The sequence below is a fragment of the Lolium perenne genome, chromosome 2 (genome assembly GCF_019359855.2).
Source record: "Lolium perenne isolate Kyuss_39 chromosome 2, Kyuss_2.0, whole genome shotgun sequence".
NCBI lineage: Eukaryota > Viridiplantae > Streptophyta > Magnoliopsida > Poales > Poaceae > Lolium > Lolium perenne.
This window is the reverse complement of record NC_067245.2, coordinates 51936928-51955625: the sequence shown is the minus strand read 5'-3', so window position 1 is coordinate 51955625 and position 18698 is coordinate 51936928. Positions and strand designations below refer to the sequence as shown.

The following is an 18698-nucleotide window of genomic DNA, read 5'->3' as shown; positions in this document are numbered from 1 at the left end:
ACTTGAGTGCTACCTTTAAAATTTCATTCCTTGTCTTTGCAATACATAGCTCATGGGAAAATAGCTTAAAAACTATTGTGGTATTGAATATGTTGCTATGTATCTTATTTCTTATAAGTTGCTTGTTGAGCGGTAACCATGTTTCTGGGGACACCATCAACTATTATACCTTTGTTGAATATCATGTGAGTTGCTATGCATGTTCTTCTTGTCTGAAGTAAGGGCGATTTATCATGATCAAATGGTTTGAGTATGCATATTTTTAGAGAAGAACATTGGGCCGCTAACTAAAGCCATGAATCATGGTGGAAGTTTCAGTTTGGACACTAATCCTCAATCTCTTATGAGAATATTATCTATTGTTGAATGCTTATGCATTAAAGAGGAGCCCATTATCTGTTTTCTATGTTGTCCCGGTATGGATGTCCTTGGTTGAGATTTATCAAAAACGAGAAATCAAATGCGATCTATCTCCTTGGACCTTTGTACAGGCGGCATAGAGGTACCCCTTTGTGACACTTGGTTGAAACATATATTATGCAATGATAATCCATGCAAATCCAAGCTAATTAGGACAAGGTGCGAGCACTATTGGTATTCTATGCATGAGGCTTGCAACTTATAGGATGTCTTATACATAACACATATGAATTATTACTACCGTTGACAAAATTGTTTCTATGTTTTCAAAATAAAAGCTCTAGCACAAAAATAGTGATCCATGCTTCTCTCTGCGAAGGGGCCATTCTTTTACTTTATGTTGAGTTAGTTTTCCTACTTCTTTCTATCTTAGAAGCAAACACTTGTGTCAACTGTGTGCATTGATTCCTACATACTTGCTTATTTGCATTCATCATATTACTTTGTGTTGACAATTTTCCATGAGATATACATGTTGAAGTTGAAAGCAACTGCTGAAACTTATATCTTTCTTTGTGTTGCTTCAAAACTTTCTACTAAGAATTTATTGCTTTATGAGTTAACTCCTATGCAAGTCTTATTGATGCTTGTCTTGAAAATACTATTCATGAAAAGTCTTTGCTATATGATCAGTTGTTTAGTCATTGTCTTTACCATTGCTCTGAATCACTTCATTCACTTCATATGCTTTACAATAGTATTGATCAAGATTATGATAGCATGTCACTTCAGAAATTATCCTTGTTATCGTTTACCTACTCGAGGGCGAGTAGGAACTAAGCTTGGGGATGCTTGATACGTCTCAAACGTATCCATAATTTCTTATGTTCCATGCTAGTTTTATGACAATACTCACATGTTTTATACACACTTTACATCATTTATATGCATTTTCCGGCACTAACCTACTAACGAGATGCCGAAGCGCCAGTTCCTATTTTGTGCTGTTTTTGGTTTCAGAAATCATACACAGGAAATATTCTGCTGAGGGAAAACTTGCTGCTGTACGCATCACACCTTCCTCTTGGGGTTCCCAACAGACGTGTGCTTCACGCGTTATCATTCGACTTCGCCGGACCATCAGAGTTGTCGGCGCCAAAGAAGGAGAAGGCCGACGAGGCCGACAGCTGGTCCTTCGGGTCATCCAGCGGCGACGGCGACGACCTGGACTTCAGCGCCTTCGACTCCCAGCGCCGCTAGATGTTTTTTTTAGTTTTTTAGTTTGAATTCTCTTAAATTTGTACAAATTTCGTTCGAACTTCATATGAATATCATTTTCAAAATTTGAATTTAACTTTCTAAATCTATCGGGGGCGCCGGTTTGGGGGCGCCGGTGTGGGAGCAGATCCCCAAATAGAGGATGCTCTGCCGGTGCCCCAATATGGCAGTGCTGGCGCCCCTGTCGGCGCCTATTTGGGGGCTGCCGGTGAAGATGCTCTTACTCTCTCCGTTTCAAATTAGGTGTAGTACCTTCTTTTTTTCCAAAATGAGAGTATCTAAAGTAAATTTGAACAAAGTTATGACAACTATTATTATTGTTCATACAGGCAGCTGCAGGGTTGATTCCGCGGCAGCTCTGAAATTTTGAGATTTTTAATATGACAGAATTGTAGCATTAGCTATGTTGGGTCGATCAAAGAGAGCCTGAAAGTAGATCTTCAGATAGGTTCTTTTTGTGAGTAGTTCTCGATAATGGTATACTAATATTTATTGTAATTTCTACGAGATCAAATCCCATGTCTGGAGGCTGGAGTGGGTGACTCATCTGGTTTTTAGACACTTTGTGCCCCCCCCCCCACCCCCCCCAATTCAAACTTTGGTGGAAATTCAATTCGGCTCCCGGGTGCGTATGCTCCCTCTACCAACAAAACATATTTTGAAGTGTGGAAAAATTTTGACAAAAAATTCTACATGTACATCTCCATAATATATGTGTATGCGTCAAGTTTCACGAAAAAATAATATTTTTTGTGGCCTATGTAAAAAAGAGAAAACTTATCCTGTGAAAAACATTGTTTTCAGCACTGAATTTTGTCTTTTTTACACACATCACATGATAAGTTCATTTTTTATGAAACGACTTTGTGAGCGCGTAGCACGTGAAGATGTACATGCGCATTTTTTGTTTCAATTTTTTTGAAATTTAAAATATGTGTAAGATACATTTCAAAATATAGGGAGCATATGCTCCCATGTTCCAAAACACCACTCCCCTTAAATCTATATAGGGAGTATAGGTCTTAGAGTAGCCCGTACTATCCGTTTAAATCTATATTATTCAGTAGTTAGATGCGCAGACAAAAGTGTACGCTGAAAACCGAAACATGCGTGGGTAAAATATTTCGTCGAACACATCAGCTGGTAGAAACATTAAGTACACCTAGTATATCTATACGAGGGTATATATGGCTTGATATGGGTTTTTGCGGCCTAAAAAAAGAAGGCACCGGGAAAAACTTACCCTTTCAAATTTTGGTTAGGGGAGGGGGGACACCGAAACAAGTCTCGTTTTTAGATCTGTACTTTCTCTGACCTGAATTGTATATCGTGGATTTATCTAAATATATGTGTATCTAAACATATTTTAGATTATGAATAAATATAATTAGATCTAACTCGAAATATGTAGAGGGTAATAATATATTTCAAACGACAAAAGGAAGACAGTGGCTGAGAACTGAGTGCTATATAAGTGGCAAGGCTTACGAGTGCACAGTCAGCCTACCCGGGTTCGAATCCCAAGGGTATTGAATTAAGCGGGGTGTTATCTAGCGTGTATAAATCCGCCGCTGAAGAAATCCCATCATCAATTTAACAACATATAGCCAAGGAAGGGAATCTTCCCCCATTGGTCAACCTTTTTAAAAGGAATACACCGTCTGGCAAAATGGACTCATTAATTGCCTCAAATCACTTTCATATTTAGTTGCTTCGTTTGCATAACCAATTCCTTGTATAAGTCCCGTAGCACTGCTTGTTCCGTTATGGATAGTCGACTTGGCTAGTTAGGACATCTCCAACGGTTTGACACATTTTAGACATAAAAAGTTTTCGTTTAATTTGTCAGCGGCCCAACACATTTTATGGCCGCTCGGCCAAAGATTCAATTATGAACCAAATTGACTAACATACCATACATACGCTAAAAATGGTGGTTCAAATTCACCTAATTTTAGTCAATTACGAAGTGCACATAAGTACAAGCTAGGCAAGCTGCAGAACGGGCACAAGATAAATATGATAGATGTGGGCGATCAAGCATCATGGATGATGGCTCGTTTCCTCTCCGGATCCATGATGCTCAAGTCGACAAACATGATTCGGTTTTCTTCCACAACCAACTTGGCTGTGGCCTCCATCTTTTGGGCCACTATGGCCTGCTTGGTGAGGTCCATGAAGGTGGCGGCGGTGACCTCCTTCTCCCGGCGCCGCTTCTCATCCCTCTTGGCTAGGGCCTCTTGTGTCTTGGCCATCATCTTTTGCAGGGTCTGGCTCAACGCGAGGGCCAACTCCTCACACTTCAGATCATCCTTCGTGGCGTTGTGGCCCCTTGGACAATATAGAAAGGCATTTTGTCCCGCAGCTTCCTATATGCCGTTGACGGCTGCTTTCATGGATCATCTCCTCCATGCAAGCCTCGACGTTGTTGGCTTAGTAGGCCTACAGATCATCGGGCATCAGTGGAATGCAGCACATGATAAAGGGGATCGAGGTTGGATGAGCATGCCTGGTCCATTGCTATCAAGAGGGGACGTGGAATTTCTTCGAACATGTTGCAGGAACGGGTATGTTCTCCACCGAGATGGCCCGAGCCTTCCTGAAGGAGGTGCCGGCTCCCGGATCCCCGTCAGGCGTGCGGTTTAGGCCAGGTGAGGGGCCAAGATGAATCCCTCGTTGAACGGGTCGTCAGGCGACGACGAACGCGAGCCGGAGAGGCGGGAAAGCGGCGCCTAGACCTGCACTGGAGGGCTCAGTGTAACTGGTGGCAGATGTGACGACCGTGGATGGATGTACGGGTGGTCGTGCTGCCTGGGAACTTACAGAGCTCGTCGACGAGGCCTAAGCATGGCTGATGAACGCCTCCCGCTTCAACGTGAGCATGGCCTCAGCCACAGACGGTGATATCCCGAGTTGGGCGTTGGGGTGAGCCTGCATCTCCAAGGACATCTCGGTGGCAACCCTAGCGGCAGCTTCGACAGCTTGATGTGCTTTCTTCGCCCGCACGGTGGCGGTCCTTGCGTTTCTTTGTCTGCACCACCCTCTCCTTCGACTTATGCTCCTTCTTCTGCTTTGGAGAGACCTCTGCGCTGGCGGGGGCTCAAGTTGGGGTCGCTACATCGATGTCCATGGCGACGACGGCGTCCATCGCAGGCAAGGGTTTGGCATTGGCAAAATACGAGTTTTCAGGTGGTCGGAGAGGTAGTGGCTACTGTGCCACTGGTGGGCGGCCATCAGGCCATGTTTTATACAATGTGGACATGAAGAATGCACGGAGGCTTGTTTGATGTCCTCGTCGATGCATTTCGAGCCTACATTAGGATCGCAAATGCGTCGGCGCGGAAATATCGATCACTTTACGTTGTCCGATCACTTTACGTCGGCCCTCTAGTCTGGGATTTTTTCGTAATTCTATCTGACTTGATCAAAACGTACACTTTTGGTTCGTTTGGCTGGGTTATCTCAACCCACGTGGCGCAGTTCCGACGCGCAGCCTGCTTCCTTCCGCCGATCCACGAGGCGCGCGCGACGGCTTGCGGGAGCGCGCTGTGTGTGTGTGCATGGAGGACAAAACAAAATCCGTTCCGGGGAGGATCTGTCTCGACTCGGCTTGCGGCGCCAACGACCGCCGTCCATGGAGGACAAAATCCGTTCCGGGGAGCATCTCCCGTCCAGCGCCGGCGAAATCCCCTTCCCGCCCTCCCCTGCGCCCACAGGCCACAGCCCACTGGTGCTCCCTCTTTCTATATTGGGTAAAGTCTGTTTTAAACCTTCAGTTTGTAGGGGTGGTTGGGATCAAACCCTTAACTTCCAATCCCTGAAATCAGCACCCTGAACTCACGGATCCCGGCCATTCCCTGCATGGCACTCGTTTCCGCCGGGATTTGTTGATGTGGCAACAACTAGGAGCCTGGGACTGCAGACTCTACAAATCTGGACAGGAAACCTGCAGTTAATTCCTCTCCATGGTCTTAGCAAGCAACGGCGAGCATTTGATCCAGCATACCACAGCACGGGCACACACGAGGATGTTCTGGCTGTACATATGTTGCCTCTGCAGCTCGAAGCCGACTTGCATTACGCGCTCATCTAGACCACGTACTTGCGACGGAAGATGATGAGAACGCCACGGTGCAAGACGAGTAACACTACACGTACGGACAACTTCTACGGGATTTGCTTACGGATTCAGGTCGTGGCACTGCATGCAAAGTGGGAAAGGGGAACGTGGTCCGATTTTTCAGGTAGGTACAAAATTTCAGCCAACCAATTCAGGCCACATTAGTCCGTAAAGTTTTTGTAGGCTAAGCAGTCCGTAAGTGTAGTGTTATTGGTGCAAGACTGCAGGCGTGCGCCGTCCCGGAACGTCCTCCAGTGGTGTCCGGCCAAGCGTGCCGTGGGTCTACTTGGAAGCGACTCGACGGCCCTTAACAGCTGACCGACAGCAGCATTTGCCATCAAGACCGTCGCTGACCAATACGCCTGCCGCCTCAACTCATGCGTGTGCGGCCTCAGCTCCTGCGTCGGCATTGATAGTCAGCTGTACTTAAGCCATGCCGCGCCCACATTTTCTCCCCCACTCCCACTGCCGCCACCACTAGTCCCGCACGCACGACCTCGCCCATGAGGACGGCGAGGACAATGATGAGGAGGACGGCAACGAGATGGAGGATGTGGCTCCAGCCGCTGTGAAGCTGGAGGCGGTTTTCTTAGATTTTTGGGAAGCGCTTTGCGCGACTGCTCAAGCTCTTCATCATAGGTCGCCTTCCGTCCAAGTCGGGCGGTGCTGCCTACCGTCGTCTTCAATGTCTTCTACTTCGATCCGTCATCCCTATCGTCAACAACGTTGTCATCAACAATGTTACTCCTGCGACATCATCTGCTACACCCCACTGCCACCTCCACCAGATCGGTACGTGCAACATATCTCGATCTGTTTAGCGATGGATGTTTTACCGTGCGCTACTGCTACTCATGTTGATTAATGCATCTAGTATGTTCGAGTTTCACATATTAGTAGTTGTTGTCATCATGTTTTATATTCTGGAATTAATCATGGAAATTGTACCTAATTCCATCAGCCTCCACCATCGCTACCGCCGCACACGCCACCACAGGCAGCGTGGGATGGCCATGAGGTTCCACCGCCTTCTCTGTACGCGTCGCCAGCGACACCACCACAATTCGCGCAGCCGCCTCCACAATACACATCTTGTCCACAGGCCGATCCAAACGGACAAAAACGAAATATTTAGGTCGCCGATTTGGATCGACTCGCTGGAGATGCCGTTAGCTCCGTAATGGCGCTCGAGGAGGCCTCGGCCTTCGAGAAACAGGACGACATCGCAAGAATGTGAAGCTGCATAGGATCGTCGGCTCATGGCTAGTGTATCTCCTAAATTCAGAACATACTCTGGCCTGAACTCCAGTATTGAAGAAAACATAAGAAGAAATTTTAACTAGCACGAGCATCAAAGTGCTAAGAGCATGCAGAGAGTTAAGCACCGAAGATAAGACATCATCGGCATATTCTACGAGCGCGGCCGTATGTCCTGGCCTTTTATCAGGATATGACACACGCGCCATAGATAGCAGCGACATGAAATTAGACAACGAGTGCCAAAGTCAGCGATCCTACCGTTTGGGACCGACATAAATTCAACGTTAGACTGGGAATGGTAAGTTTAGGGTGGTGATTTTCGGGATTAGGAGTTCAAGGTTTAATCTAGGCATCCTCTATGAGTGTAAGGTTTATTTCAGACTTTACTCTTCTATATTCGCAGGCTTGTTGTATCAGGGTACGACACACCGCATATTTTAATTTTATAATAAACCGTGTAATATAAAATGAGACCGATTCGATCCGCCCGGTTCCGGCTGATCGAGGGGAGTGCGCACCCTCCACGTGTCCCAGCGCAGAGAGCAGTGCCGCCAGCTCTTGCCATTTGTTTTTCTTGCTACCCGCCTTGTTCTGTCTGCTTCTGCTGCTAGCCCTGTAGCCGAATCTTCATGCCCTGCTGCCCTTTCTGCGTACATGTCCAAGTATAAAGATATGCTAGTATAAATTAGCCTTTAATTTATGGCTATATATGTCTCACAGAGTTTTGTATAAAGATATGCTAATATCTGCAACATTGATTTTATACAGTACCCCTCCCTCCGGTCCATAATAAGCATACGACATTCATTATAGATCCGTAAGAGCATATTTTTTATTGACAAATCTAATAAAACTATATTCTTCTAAAAACTAGGCCAAACGTAAGAATTAGGTCGATCCTTCGAACATGTGAATTACTTGTTTTCTTCCCTTGGGTCCTCTAATTCCTCTTCTTTGTTCAGGTACACCCTAGTCCCTAGAAGTCCACGGGTTCGTTCTTCATTTGCTTGCGATGTGCGCATGAGATTTCTTGTCCTAAAAGGAGGTTGAAACCCCGGGCATCTGCATCGAAATGACGCATATACAACCTTTGGTAGAGCATGAGATAAAGCTCTAAATATGCAACATCGAAATTGACAAGGAGTCAAGATTTGCGTGGAATCAATTCTGCGACCGCGAGGCTTTGTTGAACGTTGCCTGCGACTGAAAACCGGTGAAGTCGGTGCCTCTAATTTAACGATGGGAGTGAATGCACAGATGAAATTATGTTGTGTATGTTGCCTGGACACGAGCATACTGTTTGCTTCGTACACACGTGACATGTTGTAATGATTATTGTCTCTATTGCAAATTTTGGTTTTCTGCCGCAAAGTTGTATGCATAGATTATTTTTCGTGCATATATTGCGCTCAAATTTCTCGATGATTTTCTGCAAGTACTACGAATTTGTTGTGTGCATAATTTATTGGTGTATTCTAAAATGTTGAAATATTTTTTCATGTAAAATAATATTGAGATGATGTTGCTTACATACAAAAAAAATGTTGCATGTGTGAGTCTATTATTGCGATGACCAGACACCCCAAATTTCGATGGTTTATCATGGCCAATGGAGATCTACTGCATATGTAGAAATCTTGTTGCATGAGTGTGTTCGAAGTGTTGCATGGTTTCTAATGTCTTTTTTTACATATAGTAAGTTAAGAATACTGCAAAATATTTGCACATATCTGACATGCAAAGAAGAAGAATGTTGCAAAGGTGTGCATACACACATAAAAAAAAGTGTTTGCGGAACTTTTTATGGTAAATCATACTTGTATTTTGACCGATCAGCAAAAGTTGTCTGCTGCCTCCCGTATGGTACCATATATGCGTAGCTAGCTAGCTTCTCCTCCAGCGCTTTGTGTTGTGCTCACTACCTCACCCTTGCGCAAAGACGCACCTCACGTGACGACATCCTCTTTTGGTGATGACCCTACGTCATCTCCGTAAATGCGCGGGAAGAAATGCAACAAAAGTGTTTCAAACAAACAAAAAAGGTTGCATAGGTAGGGTGAGGATCAAACGTCCTAGATCACGAGTTTTAATCACATCCAACGATGGGGAGGGGGCCCTTTTTCCTCTACAGTACTTTTTGTTTTGTTCTATAACGATTAGACTCTCGAGATCATCGCGAGGGCATCCGATTTCCCCCGTGGTGGACCAAACTCTTAATATTTTTCCACAACCATATGTGTTTTTTTTTAAGTGTAGCTGCAATGACATGCATTCCAATTTTGAACGTAGAGTTCTTCGTATGTCGTGGTTTATTAAAAAATCTAAATTCCAAAGTACGATGACGTAATTTTTTTTGCACGACCTCTCTCTGTCTCTCAAAAAGTGCACACTTAGGCTGAAAATATGTTTGATCATGTATATTGATAAAAATGTGAAAATAGACAATGTCAAATTGATATCATTAGAATCATTATAAAATAATATTTCATATTATATGCATTTGGTAGTGTAGGTATTCATATTATTTACTGTATTCTTAGTCATACTTTATAAAAATTGACGTTTACAAAATAATAAAATTATACCCAGCGTATTAGTATGATTTATGAGCAGGAGAGGGAGTACATATTCGCCAAACCATCTCCGTTGCCAAACAAAATAAAAGCTGTGTCAGTTTGTAGTTCTGCTCCGTCCTACCCCGATTTGGTGCCTTTCCCCTTTCCGCCGCCCCATCTCTCTCCCGCTCCTTCCCAACGACGGCGATGCCGCCGCTGTAAACCCTACCTTCGCCATTCCGGCGGCAGAGCCCGCGCCCGTGGCACCGAGCGATCGTTTCGTCTCTCTCCATGTCGCAGCCAAAAGTTTCCGGTGTCTGTTCCGTCCTCCCGGCGCCTCCTCGCCACACCCTCCTCCTCCTCCCGGCGGCTCCACTGCTCGCGCCAACGTTCCCCTCCGGTTGTCATCGCCGCCTCACGCTCGCCCGTGCCGCGGGGAATGTCGAGCCACGCCGCCTCGGATCCTTCAGCCGTACCCGTCACCGTCCTCCGGCACTCCACTCGACTCGCGCCGGGATTCCTCCATCTTCTGGTAAGGATCCCTGCCTCAAGTATTGTTCCGATTCCAAGATTTCAGATTGGTTTGACGTAATCCAATTAATTTTCGCTGCTGGCACATAATTAATTTTGCATATAGCTGTTTTTTACCAAAAATATGCTGGCTGAAAAGGCTCGTAATACCATTCCTATTTCAGCTAAACAAAAGCAGAGAACATAACATACGTATTAAAGTCTTATTTTAGCGGAGCTCCTGGCTCCTGAATGCCTGCACCTCCACCTGATTGAAAGCAGGCATGAGAAATTTTTAAATTGCTGTTTGTCCCTGTGTGTCTGAGTGGCACCATGTGCGTATTCAGATTTGTGATCTCCTTCCTTTCAACAGCATGTGTCGAGACAAGGCTGGTAGGAGAAAACACAGGCCTGCAAAACGTGGTATGAGCCTCGCTGCTGGTTAGTATTATATTTGAGGGTTCTGTCTTCTGTCTAATTAACTGTTATCACTGAAAATAAGTGCAGCATACAGATGGACGGGATGCTAGAATAAAGAAGCAGCTCCGGCAAGTTGAATTATCGCCATCTTCTTATGACACGGCGTGGGTGGCTATGGTGCCCTTGCCGGGCTCCCCTGGGGCTCCATGCTTTCCCCAGTGTGTTGAATGGATATTGCTCAACCAACAGGATGATGGATCCTGGGGTATCAACGAGTTTGGATCATCAGCCAACAAGGACATTCTCTCATCTACATTGGCATGTGTTCTTGCACTTAAGAAATGGAATGTTGGCCACGAGCACATGAGGAGAGGTATAGACAAATACACATTACTTGTTACTGTAGTTCTGCTATGTTTGTTTTGAAGAACTGAAACGCCTTAATGCAATGAAAATGATACTGTACAGGGCTACATTTTATTGGAAGGAATTTCTCCATTGCTATGGATGAGCAGATTGCGGCTCCTATAGGCTTCAATGTCATCTTTCCTGGTATGCTTAGGCTTGCCATTGCGATGGGCTTGCAGTTTCCTGTTAGACAGACTGATATTGATTGGGTTCTACACCTCTGGGACATCGAAGTGAAAAGGTTGGTCAACAGAAAAGAATACATGGCATTGCATTTCCTTCCCGGCTGTACATTAGAGAGAACTTGTTTACGAAGTTAGTACGTAATATGTATGAGATGATCATGTCATTCATATTTGTCTTATGCTTACCAATGGAATTAGCTACCAGATTTGGAGCATCACCTGCGGTAAATACATGAAAATCCTCATACTTGACTAATTCAGGCAGGATGGGAAGAAATCATGTGGCAGAGAAGCATATATGGCCTATGTTGCTGAAGGGTTAGGAAACCTGCTAGACTGGAATGAAGTTATGAAGTTCCAGAGGAAGAATGGATCATTGTTCAACTCCCCTTCCACAACTGCTGCTGCATTAATCCACAACTATGATGATAAAGCCCTCGGGTACCTAAATTTGCTTGTCAGTAAATTTGGTAGTGCAGGTGGGTATCTGTACCTTTCCTTGTAAAGACTCAGCAAGGTTTAAACTGTCGCTAAATAATTAACGGCAATAAACTTTTTGCAGTACCAACAGTATACCCACTAAATATACATTGCCAGCTGGCAATGGTGGATTCGCTTGAAAAGATCGGAATTTCTCACCATTTTTCTACTGAGATAAAGGGCATCCTAGACATGACATACAGGTAATGACCATGAATACCAGATTTAATATTTCCCCAATTTCAAAATATTAGGCATACTTTAATTTATTTTAAGATATGGATTTGACCAACAATTGCTATTAATATGCAACTTATGTGAGATGTCACTAGATTCATATTCAAAAGTACCTACATACAAATGCAGTTTCATATCACATACTTCATGCATTAATGGCGTAAATGTTGGTCAGATCCTTGTCTTAACAAAACTAAATACATCTTATATTTTGAAATGGAGGGTTACCTTTTTTTTAGTAACTTGTAAACTTGGCATGTCCTGTTTGCAGTTTTTGGTTACAAAGGGACGAGGAGATCATGCTAGATGTAGCAACATGCGCAATGGCGTTTCGACTCCTACGGATGAATGGATATGATGTATCCTCAGGTACCTAGGCAGGAATTTCACGTCAATGTTATGATTAATCTTGAGTTAACAGTCTAACTCACTAGTTCTATTCTGGCGCAGATGAACTGTCTCATATTGCTGAAGCTTCCGCTTTCCATGATTCACTTCAAGGATATTTAAATGATACAAAATCTATATTGGAATTGTACAGGGCTTCAAAAGTCATTGTATCCGAAGATGAACTGATCCTAGATAACTTAGGCTCCTGGTCTGGCAGCTTATTGACGCAAAAGCTGTTATCTGATGGGTTCCCAAGAATCTCGACCTATGCAGAGGTGCCTGCATGGAATTGAAATTTGTCATTTCACTTAGCAGTTCAGTTATGTTTAATTCTATGCTTTTAGAGTTTCAGGTGGAGTATGCTCTTAAGTTTCCTTTCTATGCCACACTGGAACGTCTAGAGCACAAGAGGAACATCGAACATTTTGATGCTAGGGATTCTCACATGCTGAATACAGAATACTTGTAAGATTTTATTTATTTTAAAATAATAGTCCTTAAAATCGTATTGCTTAGATGTCATACTAAGTGTCAAACATTTTGCTGAATAAGGCCATCTCGTGTCAACCAAGAACTTTTGTCTTTGGCTGTTGAAGATTTCACCTTTTCTCAAACTATTTACCGGGATGAACTCCAACATCTTGACAGGTAACCTTTTTTGCTTTCTTTTAATATAAAATTCCTTTGTAAGAGAATATTTTTTGAAATTTGTTGTTACAGTTGGGTGAAAGAGAACAAGTTGGACCAACTGCAATTCGCGCGACAGAAGTTAACATATTGTTATCTCTCTGCTGCTGCCACGATATTTCCTCCTGAACTGTCTGATGCTCGTATGTCATGGGCCAAAAATGCTGTGCTCACAACTGTTGTTGACGACTTCTTCGATATTGGAGGATCAAAAGAAGAGCTGGAAAACCTCATCGCATTAGTTGAGAAGTACAATTCTCTAACTTGATGTCTTTGTCTGCACTTTCTCAAAAGTGCTTCTATCTTTGCTATTAATTCACTTTCCCTGTTCTGCGAATGCTTGCCTTAGGTGGGATGAGCACCACAAAGATGACTTCTATTCTGAGCAAGTAAAAATTGTATTTTGTGCTCTCTATACCACGGTGAACCAGCTTGGATCGATGGCTTCTGCAGTCCAAAACCGCTGTGTTAGAAATCACCTGATAGAAACTGTGAGTCTCATGTGCCCCCCTGGTTCTTAGTTGCGTCATGTTCAGTATTGACAGGGTGAAACTGGTTTGCAGTGGCTACAATTATTGAGGTCTATGATGACTGAGACAAAATGGCAGATTACTCAATATGTGCCAACGGTGGAAGAATATATGACAAATGGAGTTGTTTCATTCGCACTTGGCCCCATTGTGCTCCCAGCATTGTATTTTATCGGGGAGAAGATCTCAGAGTGTGTTGTCAAAGATCAAGAGCACAGTGAGCTATTTAGGGCAATGAGCACTTGCGGCCGTCTCCTGAATGACATCCAAGGTTTTGAGGTATGTGGGCCTGTTTGTGCACAGTTTTTGTGTCTTGCAGATCCCATTCCCATCCATGTCTTCAAGATTTCGTATAGCTGCTTAAAATATCGATCTTTCTAATCTTACCTATATGATTTTGCACACCATCATGTAAATTAATATTCTCTCTGTGATCAGATTATTTTTTCCATTTACTTACAGGCCCTATATTGATTATCTAGGACTATGAATTCTCACAAAAGTCGAAAATCAATGTTAAACAGCGCTTTCTTATGCGCCTGGAGGCTAGAAATCAATACCATTCAAAGAAAAAGAGATGTGCAGTGCTTATTTTTGTAGTTTGCCATTATACCTCTCTTTTAGAGAATGCTAATCAGCTCTGTTGTTTCTAGTTGTAGAATAGTAAATTTAGAGTTGTAGAATAATAGAGCTGTACTACCTCTGTCCATAAAAGGACGTTGGAGATTTTTCTAAATTCAGACGTATCTATACACTAAAGAGTGTCTAGATACATCTAAATTTAGACAAACTTGCAACATCCTTTTATGGCCAGAGGTAGTATGTTAAATGAAAATCTTTTTAAGTATACGATGTTCTTTTCCAGAGAATTTAGCTATTTTTGTATCCCATTTTAAGTATTTGGTAAGTTCAATGTCATGCAGCTAAAACCTGTAAATTTTAATTGTCGCCATCGGATGACTGACAAATTTGCAATCTTATGTCACAGAGGGAGGGCAGTGAAGGGAAACTGAATAGCGTTTCGCTGCTTGTTCTTCACAGTGGTGGTTTGATGTCCGTAGAAGGGGCTAAGGAGGCGATACAGAAGAACATAGTCGCTTCTAGGCGAGACTTGCTAAGACTGGTCCTCAAGGAAGACACGGTCGTCCCTAGGGCATGCAAGGAGCTGTTCTGGAAGATGTGCAAGATACTTCACCTGTTCTACTTCCAGACAGATGGGTTCAGCTCGCCCAAGGAAATGGCCAGCGCGGTGGATGCAGTTATCAACGAGCCGCTCAAACTCTCGAGTTAACAATCCATCTTTGTCTGTTATCAGAAACATATGATTTCGTGTGTTGATGATATGGAGCAGCAGAGGAAGCTGCGGTTAACCTTTGATGCTGTAAGTGGGTGGTGTAAAGATTGAGGCTGGAGGTTGTAAAAGGCCTGCTTGTGTTGTGAGAGTGACAGTTCATTGTTCACTCACCAGTGGCGCGCGGCAAGCATCAAGATGGAAATCTTATGGCCTGTTCCAAAGGTCCTGTGGTAGCTCCAGGCTAATCGTCAGATACTCACATCAGCGTTCTCTCCTCGGCAGATTAGATAGCCCATTGACTTGCAACGTTTGGCTAGAACTGATCTGTAAGACTAACACTGTGATATGTCTAACAAGTAACAATTGATGGGCATATCTGGATTTGATGGCCTAACCCTGTCTTTGTGCTCAGCTGCTCACCGTGGCTGGTCGTATTCAGTTTTATAGTTTGTATGCAAGCGCAAAGTCCATCCTAGTAGAGTCAATGGCGAATGCTTGCTAGCTTCAGATAACCAGTTGCTGATCAAGTTTTTTCAGAGAAAATCAGTTCGGTCAGAGCTGAGAGTTAGGCGTTACTAGCTGTTAGTTAGTCATTTTCAACAGTTAGCATTTTCGTCGGTTAGAGCATCTCCAGCAGGCGCGCTATATATGCGCGCTGCAAAAAAACGGCCACTATACCGCGCGTGCGAGGGAATCAGGCGCTCCAGCAGGCGCGGTAAACGGCGCGGCGCTGTAAAAAATTTAGGGCGCGCGGCGTTTTGCACAAACCGGAGCGGCATATATGCCGCGTCGGCTACAGCGCGCGGCAACGCTCCGCGCCCGCGCGAAAAGCCAACGGCTGGAAATTTCCCCTGCCAGCGCCCGCGCCTTCATTTCCCCACCTACCGCCGGCGCGAAATCCTGCCGCCGCCGGTCGAATCCGTCGCCGCCCCCGCTTTGCTGCGCGCCGCCGCGGCGTAGATCCGCCTCGCCCGCACACCCTCCTGGCAGCAGCGGCCGCTCCGTCGCACTGTGGCGCTCGCGCGGCCGCCAGCGACGGGCTACAGTCGGCGCTCCTCCTCCGCGTCCCCCTTCCCGCCGGCGTCGCGTTCTCCTCCACGCCGCCGTCGACATGTCGTCGTCATCGTCTTTGAGCTCGCTAGCAATATGGCGCGCCCATGGTGCTCGCCCATTTGCTCACAAGGTATGCGCCTCCGCCGGCCGGCCTCTATTTTTACTCGCCAATTAGCTACAATAGTTAAGTAATTTCATACATATGTTTGTAGAGTTCATCATACGATTCATCGGATGACGAGTATGATCAAGAGGAAGAGGAGAACATAGCGCTACTATTAGCATACCGCGCCGTTAAGAGGCTAAAATTTGGTGGATCGGTGTTCGGTAGACAGAAGTTGTGGAGAGAAAGGATTGAAGGGCATGAGAAATTGATGCGGTCGTGTTGACTGCCAAAACCCACCGGCGGGCAGCGGCCTGTCAACACGGTAGAGCCGGGAAGAGCCTAGAGCTGCGGCTGGCTGAGACCCCTCCGAGCGACGGCCCGCAATGCTCTTCTGGTCACACGCGGCGATGCGAAGTGCAAGGGCGTGCCACCTGACCTATACCTGGTCAGGAAGGTGATGGGGATGCCTCGCTTAGTTTCCTGCATGGCATACACGTAAACATTAAATAAGAGCCTCGATCGGCTCTCAGGTTATCCTGTGAATCGGCTCAAAGAGCCGATCCACCCATGATTCGTACGGGGTGCACGAATATGGTGATCCTGCTTGATCAAGATAAAGCTAATTAGATCTACGACGATTTAGGGTTTTCACCGCATAATCGGATCATCCTACTCCAGGTTGGGCCTCGCGGCCACGCACGGTGATCGTAAGCCGATCCTAAACAAGGCCTAAAAACCAACATGAAGTTGATCCTCGGAACATCCTGTTTAGGACTTGCGAACGCCACCCTACGTGCCGCTGGATCCTCCCCCCCTTTGTAAGGCCTAACTATTGCAGATATTAAACTAATCCTTGCATAACAAGGAGCAATCGTAACGGATCAGATCTACTAAATAATGAACAAGCAGGGTGCCGCCCCCACACCTGAGATAGGCGTGAGGGCGGCTAGACATGCAAGGGTTGCACTACGTAAGCATGTTATACGAAGAACTATGCTAACCCTAACACATCTATGATAACTACGTTGCTCGCCATCAAAAGCGCTTCAGTACGAGCAACGCATGAACAACGTGGGGCTTGTGCTGCCTAGATCGCAAGATGCGATCTAGGCAGCATGTCGCTTACCTGGTAGAAACCCTCGAGACGAAGGAGTTGGCGATGCGCCGAGATTGGTTTGTTTGGGGTGAACGTTGTGTTGTTGTTTATTCCATAAACCCTAGATACATATTTATAGTCCAGGGGACTTTCTAATTCAGGCGTGCACCTAACCGTGCACGGGTAAAACTCTAACTCCTAACTTAAGATACGATCTAATATATTACAGATAAATGGGCAACATAGCCCAACTTTGCATATAAGGCCGATCTTCGTATTCTCTCCATATATAACCTTCAAGCTTATCTTGATCGTGGCCCACCTCCAAACTTGGTCAAATTCTGGTGATAACACATGCCCCCCTGGTTTTGGAAATGATATTTCCAAAATCATTACACATTTCTTTCGTCGGGTCATGTCGTGGCAGAGCAGAACCATTGCAGCATTTTCGTCATGATACCCTGTCTTCTCGATTGTTCCGCGTGATTTGACCGTTGTCTATGGGCACTGCCTCCTCGAAAACTGCTGTGGCATTGAATTTCTTCACCGTAGCCCCCTTTTATTTAACCGCTCCGAGCAGTTCGCCACTTCACCATCCTGTTCTGTTCTGGCCATCGGCACCAAAAAACCCCAATCTCCCACAGCCATGTCTTCCTCTTCTTCCTCTTCCTCGTCGGTCTTCCACGACTCCTCCTCCGAACTTTCCTACGGGTCCTCCTCCTCCCGCGAGACGCCGCCGGACATCCGCGCCCCAGAAGCATGGGACCTGGAAGACCACGCCTCCTCGGTCTGGTCCGAAGACGACCAGTCCCTGACCAGCGGGGACGAAGATCTTCAGTTCCTTGCCGTCGGGGAACTGGAGCCGGAGAGCGAGGACGATCAGTTCCCCTGGGACGGCTGCCCCACCTCTGAAGAAGAGGAAGAGGAAGACGACGATGACGACGACGACTCCCTCGAGGGTTACCCGCCAGCGAAGCGCCTCCGCATGTGGTGGGACGACGACAGCAGCGACGATGAAGACGAAGATGAAGCTCCCGTAAAGGGCTATGGGAGCAGCGACGAGGAACCCATCGGCAGCAGTGCCGATGAGAATTCCGAGGATGACGACGAAGGAAGCGATGGCCCGTAGATTAGGATCTACTAGTGTAGGCCTAGCAGTAGTAGATTGATCAATAGACCCTTCTTTTGTTCTTCCTTCCTGAGAAATCGGCTCTTTCTTTGTAAGAAATCCCCTTATTAATGAAGAAAATCCCTTAATTAATTTCGCTCCCTTGCCGATTGTCGAATGGAGTTGTCGTACAGGGAGCCGATAGCAGATCATCGGCTCATATTGCTGTCTGAGGCCAAGCTGTTGTATAAACTTATTCCGCTAAAGTCGATACCAGCGTATCGGCTTTGTTTTCTGAAGTCGATGCCCGTGCATCGGCTGTACTTGCATACTGTTAATCTCCATATGTTCCCTCAAGTCGATGTCTGTGCATCGGCTGTGATTTTTTTTTTTTTTTTACTGGCCGATTCTGAAATCGGCCCCCACATCTTACTGTCCATCATCCCACATGCTTGGGAAATATTTCTTGAGGTGTTGACCATTTACAGCCACTGGGAATTTTTCGCCGCTCAACTCCTCCAGCATGTATGCATTACCCTTCAAGGCCTGGACAACTTTGTACGGACCGTGCCAATTAGGAGACCATTTGCCATATGCCTTATCCCTGGTTCCCAATGGCAA

The 18698-nt window shown here is 45.4% G+C and overlaps 1 protein-coding gene across 1 annotated transcript; it reads left to right on the top strand.

Moving 5' to 3' along the window:
• Nucleotides 1–9677: 9677 nt before the first annotated feature.
• LOC127332585 (ent-kaur-16-ene synthase, chloroplastic) lies at nt 9678–14903 on the top strand. The gene is made up of 14 exons (XM_051358898.2): nt 9678–10105; nt 10457–10506; nt 10591–10876; nt 10972–11152; nt 11358–11575; nt 11659–11779; nt 12085–12182; nt 12264–12478; nt 12556–12668; nt 12756–12851; nt 12924–13139; nt 13240–13381; nt 13454–13699; nt 14409–14903. The coding sequence occupies exons 1-14, from the start codon at nt 9865–9867 to the stop codon at nt 14709–14711; spliced, it is 2526 nt and encodes an 841-aa protein (XP_051214858.1). The 5' UTR covers nt 9678–9864; the 3' UTR covers nt 14712–14903.
• Nucleotides 14904–18698: the final 3795 nt, after the last annotated feature.

Bases quoted from the DNA above. Each gene is read 5' to 3' on its own strand.
- LOC127332585 (XM_051358898.2), top strand. From the start codon at position 9,865: ATGTCGCAGCCAAAAGTTTCCGGTGTCTGTTCCGTCCTCCCGGCGCCT. The intron at 10,106-10,456 runs GTAAGGATCCCT...TCCTTTCAACAG, and splicing joins CGGGATTCCTCCATCTTCTG to CATGTGTCGAGACAAGGCTG. The intron at 10,507-10,590 runs GTATGAGCCTCG...AAATAAGTGCAG, and splicing joins ACACAGGCCTGCAAAACGTG to CATACAGATGGACGGGATGC.